Below are 14,960 nucleotides of genomic sequence, written 5' to 3'. Positions count from 1 at the left end.
AAGGCTTAGTATTGTTTGATTGTCCACATGTAATTAAAGTAAAAACACATTTTGGCTGCGTATGTTTGTGATGGATGTTTACGTTGAAGGGTTTCAGTATCTTATGGTGCATTAAAGGGTCCTCCACTGTTTTCACAAATGTAGCCTAAAACCTTTTAAATGTACTTATTAATAGATCTATGCCTAACAAAACACATTATTTTTGCACCATATTAGTTTTATCAACTTTTAAAAATGTGACTACTTTACAGTTTTAGAACCTGTTTTCCTCCATCTTGAAATCATGTGATTGATGATGTCACATGGCCCCACTGCCTGTAAACATCCCATTGTTTCTATTGGAGTGAAGCATTCACTTTGCTTTTTAGATCATTAGATCATGTGATTTAATTCATCCATCCATTTTCAGACCCTCTTGCTCCTTTATTTCAGGGTCACGGGGGTCTGCCGGTGCCTAGATCTCCGGCTTACACTGGGCGCTAGGTGGGGGTACACCAGTCCATCCCAGGGACCACTCACACTCAAATTCACAGGCAATTTAGAGACTCCAATTAACCTAACAGTCATGTTTTTGGATTGTGGGAGGAAGCCGGAGTACCCCACGCAGCACGGGGAGAACATGCAAACTCCACACAGAAAGGACCCAAGTGTCCACCCCAGGGCTTGAACCCAGGACCATTTAATTCACCATTTCAGAAAACTTTTTGGTCTTTGAAAGAGTCTTTTTTGAACACGCTCTCATTTCATTCTCCATTCATTCCACAGATCATTCCATTTGAGGTCATGTCAGGATCGAACAAATGGAACATTATGGTCAATGACTCACTGGTCCTGATGAAAAGGTGAGTCCAGCCGAGGAATAAAAATAGTCAAATAAAAAGTCTGCTTTGGGCAATTCAGTTGCTCTCGGGTGGATCATGCAGCACTATTACAGGATGTGGTAGTTACAAAAAAATCTGAACAGGAGAGCCTGTGAGAGGAAGTCGTCGATGCTAAAAACACATTTCATCTGTCCTCAGGCTGAAGTAAGGGTACATTATTCTGTCATTTCACTTTCTCTACCTTTTCTGTCTGCTTGTAGTCACAGAGAAATGGCCGAACACATCGAGGCCGTAGCCACTAAAGCAGTAGGAGCCTCGAACCAGACGTATCATTTCCTGATGGATCTACTCCGGGACAACTCCACTGAGGAGTACATCAGGAACCTAACAGAGCAGTGAGCACAAAAATCTACTCAACACAAGCCCAGCCTGCAGACATCTACACATAATTAAGAATTCCTCTGTGAATACTTGCATTCACATTAAGGCTTATTTATCAGAAAACCTCCTAACAAAGTGTACGACTCCTTGGATTATTGGGCTTTGGTGTAAAGCAGGGTTGGGATCAATTATAATTGTAGTAGTCCCGTAATTGATAGTTAATTAAAATAATGACGTTTTTATATTTGTAATTGTAACAAAAGTTGTTGTAATCATAGTTGAATTGACTTGGCATGGAAATTATATAAAAACTGTCATTTACAATTTTATCAAACGTAAAACCTGGGGAACCATGTTATAGTGGATGGCTTACACATATGTAATCAACAAATATTAAAATAGATCTAATATCAACTTTTCCTGTCAGTTCTCTTGAGGATCAATATATCATTTTAAAAAAAAATAATTGTGGAGAATATTGACAGAAAAAAAGGCTCAGACGCCCACACTGTAATTATTAAAACCAATATTTCAATAGATATTAAGAGATGAAAAACTTATTAGATTATAGATAATATAATTTTTAGTGTATTTTACAGTTGATTTAAGAAATGAGTCAAAACTGACCCGTAATCATAAGAGATGCTGACAGAAAGCTAACACAAGAGGAAGGTTATGTTTTATGGGCTTATTTATTAAAGGCTCAGTTATTGTGATTAATTGTAGTTGAATTGTAGTAATTGAGAATGTAATTGTAATTGAATTTCAGGGGGAAAATAATCATTTTAATTGTTATTGTAATTGGAAAACATGTCAGTCAACGTAATCATAATTGAGTTGTAATTGAACGTGTGTAATTGAAGATGTAATTGCAATTGAAAAATGTAATTGACCCCAACCATGGTGTAATGAATACTCAGCGCTGCGTTTCTTAGATGAGAAATATGAAACAATGGGTAAAAAGAGGTAAAAAGACAAAAAACAAACTGGGCCCCTGTAGAGAGGGGCGGGGTTTGGGATCATGAAAAAAGCTATTCAGCAAACACTGCGACAAAAACCAACAAACAACATTCAATACAATACAACAGCACGTTAGCACAAGGGATGGGTAAATAATAACAATATTACATAAGTGAAACTGAAAGATGCTTTACAAAATTTGAAACAGATAAACAAAAAAATGGGAGCGCTATTGTAGGTTGTCGGCGAGCTGAAACAGGTGAATTTGAGCAGTTTTTTGTAGATGTCAGTGAGTTTCTAATGTGGATGAGTGTATTCCAGTGAGTTGGGGCAGCGATGGCGAAGGCTCGGTCCCCCTGTATTCGGTGCTTTGATTTGGTGATGGGTTTGAGAAGGTTTAAGTAGGCAGAGTGGAGGCGACGGGAGGGGTGGTGCTATAGGAGAACGGGGGTGATGTGGTCTCTGGAGCGGGTGTGGGTGAGGAGGTGGGAGGCGGAGTTTTGAACATATTGCAGTTTTTGTGAATCAGAGGAAAGGAGGCAATACATGAGGCTATTGCAGTAGTCGAGTTTTGATGTAATAAATGCATGGATGAGAGTTTCAGCAGCAGATGTGGAGAGGGTGGGGCGGAGTCGAGCAATGTTATGGAGGTGGAAAAAGGTGGAAGTTTGCAGGTAAGCCACAGGATGGCGTTGCCCTTACCGCTTGCCTACTGCCACAATCTGCTGGGAAGGAGGAGGGGTTGGAGCCAGAGGAGAGGTGAAAAAAAAGGTTGTGTATTCGAATGTAGGAGTGAAAGTGTTAATTTGATTGAAATAAGCCTGGTTTGCTGAGACTCAGCTGAAAGACTCTTCATAGTTCTCCATTGCCAATGACATGAGCCGGCGTTGCCATAGAGATGACCTCCAGAGTTTGTTAACCGAGCCAGCCCAGGTGTTCATGAAAGTGAGAAAAAAGGTCAGAGCGTAGAATCAACAGTATTCCATCCTTGGAAGAGTGTGGAGAAAGATACAAACCTTCACAGACTTTTCATCTCAGGGAGCCGAATGAGATGAGAAGTTTTTTTTGTTTTGTTTTTTCCGATGGGCTAGACTTAACATGACTGCCAGCCCTATTGTTCCTGGTCAATTTCAATAAATTCCAATAATGTGGCCATTCCTTGAAACAAACTCTCCACTCCTCTTAAGTTCACACAGTGGAATCCAGTTTTGAGACATTCAACTCCTTTCATCTGTGACTAGCGGCCAAAATGCTGCTGACGTAATCCAATTTTCACAATAAATCAGGAAAACGCCAGATCCAATCAGCAGAGGAAGCGTTATCATAAATTTTAATTTGGTCTGGTGGACGTCTTCCACGTCCTCAGAACTTACAGACTCTCCCATCGCCAGTTATCCTTGTTGAGAGATTTGACGAAAAGTGAAGAAAGACAAGATAATCAATTTCTTGATTAGATTCAGGATTGGAATGCCAGATAGAGGCTCCTGTTAGATTAAAACAAGACAAAAGAGTAATAAATCTTTCCACGATTCCTTGCATACAGTAAACATCTCATGTATAAACTTAAAAAAGTTTAAATTAAGACGTGTACAATTGGAACTCAAGTAGGTTGGCTATGATGTGATGCATTTGATTGTTGTCTGGTCATTTCATTTTTTGTAGTTTCGCAAGGTCCATTGATCATTTTAAAACAAAAAATAATTTACTCAGTACCAGTTAGGTGTATGTAACAAATTACTTTACTTTTAAAACATACTTAACTATCAATTATAATGCAATGAATTGTAAAAGAGTTTCATTTTGTCCTCTGCTTGTTACAACAAATGTTTACATATTACATTTCTTTTTTTTTTTTGTTTTTTTTTTTTAAAAATGAAATTCCAATTGGAAACTTTTTTTTTTGTAAAAAAAAAATAAATAAATAAATAATAGGTTCCCCTGGTGGCCAATCCCAAAAAAATACAACAGAAATCACAATCAAAGCTATTCCTGGTATCGGTTAACTTTAGCGAGTACAAGTTTTGGTGCCGTATCAGACCAGTAATGGTCTCAAGGTTCAATATCAATATTGTATCAGAACTGGAAACAGTGTATCAGGGCACCCCTAATAATATTGTGATATAAATCAGAGGGCTGGTATCTCGTACCTACATAAAAGCCCAGGGGAGATGGTTACTGGTTTGTGTAATGACAGGAATTAGCATATCACCATGCAGTTATAAGCAAAATAGCATCATCTGTTCTTAATTTATTTTCCATAAGGACATCTGTATAAAATTAAAGGTTTGTCAAAATGTACAATACTTTTTTTTCAAAAGTAAAACATCAATTAATTAAATTCAAAATAAAAAAAAATATAAAAAACTCTCAGGCTCTAAGTATAGCTGCATTTATGAACTGTAAAACTAAGAAATTAACTGTCATTCAATGCTGTTTTGGCGCCGTGCATTACGTTTAATTTGATTGGTCGGCGATGACGTGATGCATTTGATTCATTTACTTGTAGTTTCACAAAGTCTGTTCATCACTGTTGATCATTTCAAAACAAAAAATTAAATTCAATGAAATTCAATCAACTTTATTTGTCCCCAATACTAGAGATTCAGAGTGCAAAGATATGGGAGCATAAAATACATGCAAGCCACAATAAAACACAAGAGTACATAAAAAAACATAACATGTGTAATTTAACCCAAAAAAAACACAAGGTAATGTAAAAAACCACAAGACAAATATAAATTCAGCAAAGAAATGAATCTGTTAACTCATACTCCATGAATTTAACGGAATTAAGAAGGGAAATAAGATAAAAAAATATTCGTTCTTGTAGAAATATAGAAACGTAAGAAATTACTTTACTTCTTTTAAATCATACTTAAGTCCAAGTAAAAATACTGATTTAGAAATACACTGAAAAAAGCACAAGTACCCATAAAAGCAAGTACTGGTACTTGTAATCCATTACTTTCACCTCTTCCTATCCCAGTATCCCAGTATAAGGTCCTCCTCTATTAAAGCACACTGGAGTTAGGGAGTAAAACATTTAGCCACAGGGGGACAGCTTCTCTCAACTGTAAGCCTATTGCTTTCTTGGATTTGCCGCACACTCAGTGCATCTCGTAGCGTATGATTGCTGGGAGGATTATCCCCAACGCCAGACTGAACGATGCAAAAAGCCCTCCGGTGGCCATGAGGAGAGCAAGAAGCGAGGAGCTCAAATTGATTACTCCGTTCTAACTGCAGTCTGTTTGATTCAGAGGGGTTCTGTTCATCTATGGAGCTCTGCTGTGTGTGTGTGTGTGTGTGTGTGTGTGTGTGTGTGTGTGTGTGTGTGTGTGTGTGTGTGTGTGTGTGTGTGTGTGTGTGTGTGTGTGTCTCAGGAAAACAGTTTATGCACAGATGGGCAGCACTAAATTGCATTTCTCGCACATGTTTTCAGATAAGAGGTGTTTTATCGGCAGGAAATACTGAACGTGTACCTGACCATAGGTTTGATGAAGTACAGTAGGTTTTAGTTATTAAAAAGGAGGCTCGTAGTTTTATCTTCATTATTTAAAGAAATAAAACTCCCATTTCCATCCTGTCTGAGGCAGGATACACCGTTGATAATATGCCAGTTCATCATAGGAAGTACAGTATGTTATGTTAAGGTCTTTTTTTTTTTATTTAGACAACTTTGTTCAGGAAATTCCCCGTCCGATATTTATATCAAAATCGTCCCGATATAAGCAACAAAATTGGTATAAAATTTTATCAGCCCGCATCTAAAATCTCCCAAATAAACTCTGAAAGTATATTGTATATATTAGATTTAATGGGGCAATTTTTCAGGGTTGTCTCATTTTCTCATTTGTTATGTTTAATTTAATTGTATACATGTTTAACATTAAAATGTACATGATCCATTGGTTAAGAATAAATGGATCAGTTTTTCTCCTTTACCCACTGTTGCTGACTATTATTCTCTGAGTAATATCACTTAATGAAACACTCAACACTACAAAATAAGTAATACAACTATGTGATTAGTGTTGATATCGGATTGAACCGATATCAATATTGGCTGTTAGCTAATAGTAGGGATGCGTCAATACCAAACGATACAATACCAGCACTTAATCATGTGTACTTGACGATCCCTGAGTACCGATACTTACTATTCTGTTACTCGACGAAGGCAGTTGCATTTTTCTCTGCTCCCTCTCCCACCCTTATCTGCCCTTGCTGCTGCTTGTTTTGTCTTGTGAATATAATAGGAGCCTCTCTCTACATCTCTATTCAAAACCGAAATTATGGAATTAAGTCTCCAAATGCAATTGACCAAATTTTTTTGACAAGAAAGGATATGCGCTTGACTCCTGCAATGAGTCCATTCTTTCTATTGAGGATGTGATAGACATCATGATTGGAATTATGGTATCAGGAATGCTGCTGATTGGAGCTGGCAGCTTTCTGACCTATCGCAAAGTCCGCATTACGTTGGCAGCTGTTTTGGGAAGGCTGCCAGTCATCTCTGATGGATGGTGCAGGGCTTTTAATCCTCAAACTCATGTGATCAACAAACTCAAAAGTAAGCAGGAGGCTACTTTGGAACGTTTACGCAGAATTGAATCCAACTTGGAGAAATAAAATGCTTGGCAAGTTAAGCCACCTTATTGGATTACTGCTAGAGACCAGGACTCAAGGCTATCAAAACTGTGCTAGCCTGTATTGAAAAACAAACTGCTTATCATCATTGGCTCCCACAGGCAGCCATTCAAGGCTGTCTCTTCTATTCACCAAGATGTTTGTGTAGAGATGAAGCTCTGAACGCCTTAGTTGGCCCTCAGTCTACCCTCCCTCCTCTTCATGCTACAGGAGGGGCAAGTGTAGCATCCACAAGAGGCTGCATGCACGCGCCCCCCAGCGGCTGGCTGCAATCCTTTCCTCTTCTCCACCCCAAGCCCTCAACCTCAATGAGTAGGAGTATTGGTGCAGTGTTGGACCAGTAGTAGTGCATTCCTAGCTAATAGTCAAGGTTCAATATCAGTATTGTATTGGAACTGGGGGAATTTTATCATGACACCCCTCATAAAACTGCAATATAAATCAGAGGGCCGGTTTCTGCGTACTTGCATAATTGGCAGTGCAAAAGTCCGAGGGTTTCAGCCATAATCGACATGCAGTTATGAATAACGTATCATCATCTGTTGTGTAGCAACATCACAGCAAAAAAAAAACATAAAAATTTCAGATTTTGATCTGCTAAAAGCCACAAAAAATTCAAGTCAGCTCTTACATTAGCATACCTGTTAGCAACGTTACAGATAATATATGCAGCTGCGAGGAAAGAGTAGACGAATACAAAAAAGTGAAAGAGATTAAGAGTGGTGCACTGGCTTAGTGATAACAACACTGAGGAGTGAAATGAGTGCATAATCATCCTGTTTGTAAGTGGAATGTTTTATTAAGTGTTTGACTTGTGCTTCTACCTTTAGAATAGCAAACATGCAGCTGCACAAGGACAAGTTGGCAGTTGAGATGAATGAGACGCTGGTGGAACAGTCGGCCCTGGAAAAAGAAAACAAAGCTTTGAGTTCAGCCCTGGGAAATATCACATCATCTTTACATCAGTTGGCTCCAAAAAATGCCAACTCATCACCAGAGGCGAACCAAACGTGGCTCAACCAAACACACAAGGTCAGTTCTCGTGTCCCCCATAGGAGATGTGGATTATTTTACATCAAAAACGAGGGTGGAAATTATTTTGACAAGAGTATGTGAGTAGGTATTTGTAGTTTGAGTTCATCTTGGTTCAACTATTGGGAAAACTGAATGAGAATTCTCAAAAGTTTTGAGTGGATTTGCTCTTAAGGAGGGTAATAAATCAGAGCATAATGTTTAATCACTATTCAATAATAAAATTAATTCAAAAAAAAAAAAAAGGAAAAAAAATGCCCTGGTGAAGATTTTACAGCTGAATAATAAATGACTTTATTAACCAACTCCCTGCCATTATGTGTATATATTCTGTTTTTATTGTGCAATGTCTTTCCTCTTCCTCTCTGTGTATACAGGCCCATGTGTGTATATTTCCATTTTTTTTATCATGCTGTTTTATTTATCTGCTGTTGAAACTGCCCTTCGTGGGACTAATAAAGGTTGCCGTTATCTTTATCATTGCTGTATCCTAACATTCTTTTTTTTTTTTGGGGACAGGATTTGACGAAACAACGGGAGGAACTCGAAGAAAAAATCCAACGCAAAAATGTAATTGTCAGTACAATGGAACAAGAGATGCAACCTGTAATGCAAACAGCCAATAAGAGTTTAAAGATCATAGAGGACATCAACATGGTAACCATATTTTAAATTGAATGGTTCATTATTTATTATGCTTTTATTTTATGGTATTAAATCCTAAATTTCAGTCTATTTTGAATATGCCTTGGTTCACCTTTAACTGGTAATCTCTAATCTTTTCATAATTTCTTGCAACTAATTTAATTCTTCACATTAGGATTCAACTTTCCTTAAAAAATGTTTGCAAATACCTGATATTGATTTTATTTAAATTTTTTATTTTTATCATTGTTTAGTGTTGTAACTTAATGGTCTAGTTGTTATTAACGTTACTTTAAAAAAAGAAAAAGAAAAAGAAAAAGAAAAGAGACTTTGCAAATGTTGTTTTTAGTTGTGGTACTCGATTTAAAAAAACAAAAGAAAAACTGATTAATTAGAGACTTTGTGATTAATTATTCTAAATTAATCTCACTCAAGAAGCAATGTTTTTCAATTTAAATTATTTTTGATTATGGTTCCCTATTTTTTTTTATTGTTTATTGTTGTAACTTAATTTTCTAAATGTTATTTTTAGTGGTGGGACTCAATTTAAAAAATAAAAAAAAAAATCTAATAATTATGAACCTTGTAATTATTTAATCTCATACAGTATAATCACGTAACATTTGACACGAGAAGCAATGTTTTCCAGTTTAAACAGATTTCGGTATATGACTGAATCAGTGAAAACAATAAATTAGCTTAAACAACAAAATTGTGTTTATTATAATTGCATTGTTGACACATTTTTTGTAAACTTTGTTAAACAAAGTTTTTTTGGTGTGTTAAAATAAAAAAAAAACAGCACTTAGTTGGTTTTTTTTAAGCTAAAGTGAATGCTTACAATGCAGAAAGACGACCTCCCAGATGGCTTCTCCTGTTTCTTGTGTTGTGGTCTGTGCATCATTATTATGGGTCTACCGGGAACTCGTGCAATGAGAAAGGTTCCGCGCTGTTTGGAGTGCAAAAAAAACAAAAATGCGATCGACTGTTATTTCTTTTAGTGCTTTATTTTTTCTTTAATTAACGACGCTAATTGTTTTATATGAGCTTTATTGGTCTATTTGTCTTTTGCTAGCATCATTAGCATGTAGCTCGATAAGAAGTTAGATCTTCCAATATTTTAGAAAGATTATGAGAAAAAAAAAACCTGGATATTTCAACATTGAATGTTTCAAGGGCAGAAATTCTTCCCATTTCTGAACAGAAAAGAATGACTTCTAATACAATTGTTGGAAATTTGTTCAGTGAACTGTAAAAGCGATAAACACACCTTATGACCATAAGTTCACTGCATCCTTGAATTCATGTCATGTCTTTGTCACATTTCAATTTCTCCAAAGTGGCGAACTCGAGCTCAGGGGACAAAGATTGCAGCCTTGTCATCCGTGGTGACGGGGAAAGAGGTGGAATCGGAGGCCATCGCCCTGCACAGACAGTGGGAGAGTACGTCTGCATCTGTTCATCCTTTCTCTGTCTCTGTTGTGCTTCAACGTCAAGCCAAATTATTCTCCATAGATTGATTTGTCACGGCCTGTGCCGAAGAATTTAAAAGGAGCGAGAGCAGTTGAGAGAGAGGCAAATTAACAAAAGAAAGTATGACAAATATGGAATTTTAAAATGTGTATTTTTGGTTAAAACTGATCATCATAATAATAATGATGGAAATTATCCTAATTAGAACATGAACTGAAAATACAAGGTTCATCTTGGTGGCAAACAAGGTGGGAAATGACCAACAATGATTAAAAACTAGAAATAAATCTTTTCAGGAGGCACTAAATACTGTTTCATTACACGTATTTGCTAAGTTAGATTCTTTAAAACAGTGTTTCTCAAATGGGGGTACGTGTAGCCCTAGAAGTACACAATGGTACTACAGGGGGTACTTGAGAGATGGAGAGAGAGAGAGGAATTAACAAATAAAGTGTTAGTGTTGGTCCCAAGAAATGATAAAAACCAAATCAGGGTTTTTCAACCTTGGGGTCGGGACCCCATGTGGTGTCCACTGGAACTTGAATGGGGTCGCCAGAAATATCTGAAAAATGAAAATAGATTTTGGAAATCAACAACATATTACAGAATAGCTCCAAAAAAACACAAACTGTCCACAAAATTACACAAAATGAGAGGAAAATACAGCAGCAACAGCAGAAAAGTACACAAAAATACAACAAGAACACAAAAAATAACAAAAACACACAAAATGGCGACAAACTGACAGAACCAGACAAAGAAAAATGTATGTATTAATGCTCAGATCAATCATTATTCTAAATGCTGACATACATGTTGATAATATGGCCTTTGGATCAGTATACAATCATATTTTTGTGATATAGTTGCCCATAGGTCAAACATATTCAACACAAATCAATTAAATTAATGCTGCAATGTGACATTTCTAATCTGCCATTTAGCTTAACAACTTAAACAAAGCATTAATTTTAAGCAGAGTTCCAAAAACTATTATAATAAATACAAATTTCACCAACCATTGACGTCTTTGGACAGAATCCATTGATTAACTTCTGCATGTTTGAATAACTGAGTCCCTCTCAGGTGATCGAACTCAGTGATCAACACTGAGCCTGTTTTCCCCCACAGGTGCACTCTGGGAAGTGGAGTTCGGATTTATTCAGATTGAGATTCAGCTCAACACATTATATACTGTATATATATATAAAGTTCTGTTCCACTTGTTTTCCTGTGACTCTCTACACAGACATGGTGGCTGAGTGGCCTAAACAGCAGATTCAGACCAACGCTGCAATGAAGAAGGAGAAACCATTACAGGAGAAAGTCCTCACTGATGTCCGGAAACGAGTCCTGCAGATTGAAAACATAACAAAACCAGCTCTGGAAATGGCAAAGCTCTCCAGTAACACCTCAAAGGAAGCAGAAATCACTGCTGATGCTGTTGCAAAGGTACATGTGACACAGATTCAAGAGCATGGTCGTGTTGTAAATGTCGTACTAACGTACTACTTGTAAATGAGTATGTTAAAAGATTGAGTATGCAAGAAATACCTGGATGTATACTATATGGGGACATTTTTTAAGTATGCATGGTGGGCACACGAGTCATACTCAACCGCCCCATGATGCATAGCTAGTGGAATGTAAAATCGTCCTGGGACCGGTGTCACGGTCTGAGTTCACATCAGTCTGAGATCGGTTATGAGCATGCACACTACCGGAAAATGAATTCATGCTACTTCCACTTAGCTTTTTTCTTCTTCCGTCGTGCTGAGATAAAAAAAATGTAGTTTCAAAGCTAAGGTTCAAAGCTAATGTTATTTGACGAGTGCTGAATGGCCAATTTTCTTTTTATGATTACATGTATTGAGTTTGTATCAAAAATGTGTTTTATAATGTATTCAATGCAGTTTTTAATTATTATTACTTGTATTCTGTTTGGATGAAAATAAAGCACATGTTGGAAAAAACATGATTATAATATACGTTGCAGTAAAAAACAGTTAACCTAATGTAACTTTATTTTTTTAAATCAGTGTGATGTGAACTCAGACCGTGACACCGGCTTCAAGCTGAAAGTCAAATAGCCCCTTTTCAAAATAAAAGCATCTCTTCTTGTCTTTCATTCGTTTTTTAACACTTTAGTAAATAGGGCTCTTGTTTTGAAGTCAGTAGTACAATGGAGAGTCTCCAAAAATCTCCAAAATGTGTGAATAAAATGTGTCTACTTCAGTTTTATGGATGAAATGAGCAAATGTTGATGTTCTACATGGTCACTTTCTCACTTAAAATGTTTTCAGAACTTTCAAAGGTGGAGAATCAACAGAGATATTTAGCCTCAGTGAGCTTCAATTAAAAGCATATAACTTCAGGGTCTGCAATGTTTGTCCAAATGTTAAAAAAAATATTGCTTTATTGAAGCTACAGCAGAATATTTAGAAATACATAAAGGAAACAGTGGTAAAAATAAAAATTTCTGTGACAAGTGTTGAGTCTAAATTGGCTGTTAGATACATTTGTAGATTTCAAAAAAAAAATTGAAGGGTACACAATGAATGTTTCCATTCATGTATTTAGCATATTTTGTTATAGAAGTTGGAAACATTGCAGTTCATTTTTCCCCCCCTCCAGAAATCCAAGGCTCTTCTGTCCCAGGCCAAACAGACACGCACTGCATCTGCTCACCTCGGCTCACATGTGGACTTGGCTCTGCAGCAGCTGTCTGAGCAGGAGTCACTAACTGAAAGGGCAAACTCCCAGCTCACCTCAGGGGTACTTAATAGTCGTATACACGTTTAAACAGCAGAGCTCATGCATATTGATCCCAACAGCCAGTGCACAGCTTTAAAAAGAGGATTTCTGCAGTGTATCTCTTTATTTCCCAGCAGGAGGTCTCTCTGACCAGCATTAAGCAAGATGTGGAAGCAGCCAAGGTCCAGCTAGAGGCCTATTCGCTTACATTAACTGAGCTAATTGCTAAGATTGGTAAGTCCCTCTTTGAATGGGTTCAAGAGAGCTACTTTTTAATCTTCTGTTAAACTCCCATTAATCTTCATTTTACTTTAAATGTCAAGTCCCTTTATTAATGCATTTTGCTTTTAATGGTAAAACAAGAATAATTTAGACCTTTGTTGCATTTTGCAGCTGCTATAATGTACAATTAATTAAAACGTCTGATGAAATGTTATGCTCTCCTTTAATTCAAACTGTGTTTTGTGCAAACTCATGTAGGACTAAGTTGTTTAATTTAGGCCAAACGTGGGCAACTCATGGCCCCCTTGCTCTATTTTTGTGTGGCCCCCAAAGCAAATGCACAAAAAACCACACTATACAATAAAAGACTACAAAGCACACTAAACGACAACAAAAAACATGTACATTTACAGAATGACAACTAATTTACACATCATTGACTCCAAAAACACAAAATGACAACAAAAATACACAAGATTACTCAAAATAACACAAAGAACTACAACGCTAAAACACCAAATGACAGGAAAATACACAAAATGACTTCAGAAACACACTGAGCGACAATTAAAATAAAAAACAAGCACAACAGCACAAAATGACAACAAAACACAGTATGCAAAATTGACTCCAAAACCACAAATGCAACAAAAAAGATACAAAATTACATAAAATAACACACAGAACAGCAACACAAAAACCCCAAATGACAGGAATTTAAACAAAATTACATTAGAAACACACTGAATGACAACAAAACAACAAAGGAACCACCAAATGAGAGAAAAGTACCATAAACAATGTGAGAAAAGTATATTATTGACCAGATAAATGAGCAAAATGTCTCCAAAACACACATAATGACAACAATAACACACAAAACCACAACAAAAAGACACAAAATGACCACGTTTTCTGTATTAATGCTCAGATCAGTCATTATTCTAAATGCTGACATGAATGTTTATAATGTGGCCCTGGGGTCAGTCAGGGTGTTGGGTCCCCGATGTCATGGCAGATGCTACAGCTAACATTCTTTCCTGGCCTGAAAACAGATCTTTTTAATCCTCTATCTATGATATTCTTTATCATCAGACGAAGGCGTACCATTGGAGCGATTTGACCGGATCTTGAATGACACAGCTCTTCGTCTGAGCATGCTGCGTGGCAGCGTGGAGAGCCCGACTCTCAGCTCCAAGATCCAGAAGTTACTTTCAGCTTCAAACGACCAGCGTAGCCGATTGTCCGTCATTGATCAGGACATAGAGGAGATCACAGAGGAGAGAGACAGTCTGAAGGACATCGCCTTAAACCTGCCTGAGTCCTGTCCTAAGGCCACGGCAGCAGGAAAAGCCTAACCCTTTTTATGATGAGGGCTTAGATTACAGACTGTTTCACATTAAAAGAAAAAAGTAGTCATTTTTATTCTGTAATGTTATTTCATATTTTAGGCTTTACTTTTCGCACTGAAACCCTTTGTAATATTATTCACACTGCACACAGGAAAGTGTTTCATCAAAAACATCCAACTTTTACTCTGGCTGTGTTGGAAATGTCATACTAACGTACTACTCATACTAAGTCAAATTTAGTATGTAGTGTGTTCACTTTAGATAGTATGAAAAGATTGAGTATGTGAGAAATACCTGGATGTGAGACATTTTTTAAGTAACAACGGTGGGCACACCAGTCATACTCATAAGCCCCATGATGCATTGTGAGCGGAACTTAAAATCGTCCTGGGATCGACTTCAACCAAACATCACCTTTTCAAAATAAAAACATCTCTTCTTGTCTTCTATGAGTTTTCTTTAGTAAATAGGGCTCTTGTTTTGAAGTGAACCCAAAGATTTGTCAGTAGTGCAATAGAGGGTGTCCGAACTTTTCCAAAATGTTGGCATAAAATGTGTTTCAGCGAGTTTCATGGATGAAATTACCACCTGTTGATATTCTACTTCACACGTGTCAAACTCAATCCGGCCCTTTAGACCATCCATTTTGGCGTTGGGAGTTATTGTGTCAATT

The 14,960-nt window shown here is 37.0% G+C and overlaps 1 protein-coding gene across 1 annotated transcript in view; it reads left to right on the top strand.

Moving 5' to 3' along the window:
- The window catches only part of lamc3 (laminin, gamma 3), a 182,497-nt gene extending 168,204 nt beyond the window's left edge, over positions 1–14,293 (top strand). The window contains exons 20-28 of the mRNA XM_028463174.1: positions 766–842; positions 1,082–1,216; positions 7,640–7,841; positions 8,361–8,498; positions 9,827–9,929; positions 11,209–11,411; positions 12,594–12,734; positions 12,851–12,947; positions 14,031–14,293. Of these exons, the coding sequence (XP_028318975.1) occupies positions 766–842; positions 1,082–1,216; positions 7,640–7,841; positions 8,361–8,498; positions 9,827–9,929; positions 11,209–11,411; positions 12,594–12,734; positions 12,851–12,947; positions 14,031–14,293 (1,359 nt within the window). The remainder of the gene's footprint in view (positions 1–765; positions 843–1,081; positions 1,217–7,639; positions 7,842–8,360; positions 8,499–9,826; positions 9,930–11,208; positions 11,412–12,593; positions 12,735–12,850; positions 12,948–14,030) is intronic.
- Positions 14,294–14,960: the final 667 nt, after the last annotated feature.

This window comes from Gouania willdenowi, chromosome 12 (genome assembly GCF_900634775.1).
Source record: "Gouania willdenowi chromosome 12, fGouWil2.1, whole genome shotgun sequence".
In the NCBI taxonomy this organism is placed as follows: Eukaryota; Metazoa; Chordata; class Actinopteri; order Blenniiformes; family Gobiesocidae; genus Gouania; species Gouania willdenowi.
Note: the sequence above shows the minus strand (reverse complement) of the source record. Positions and strands in the feature narration are given on the sequence as shown.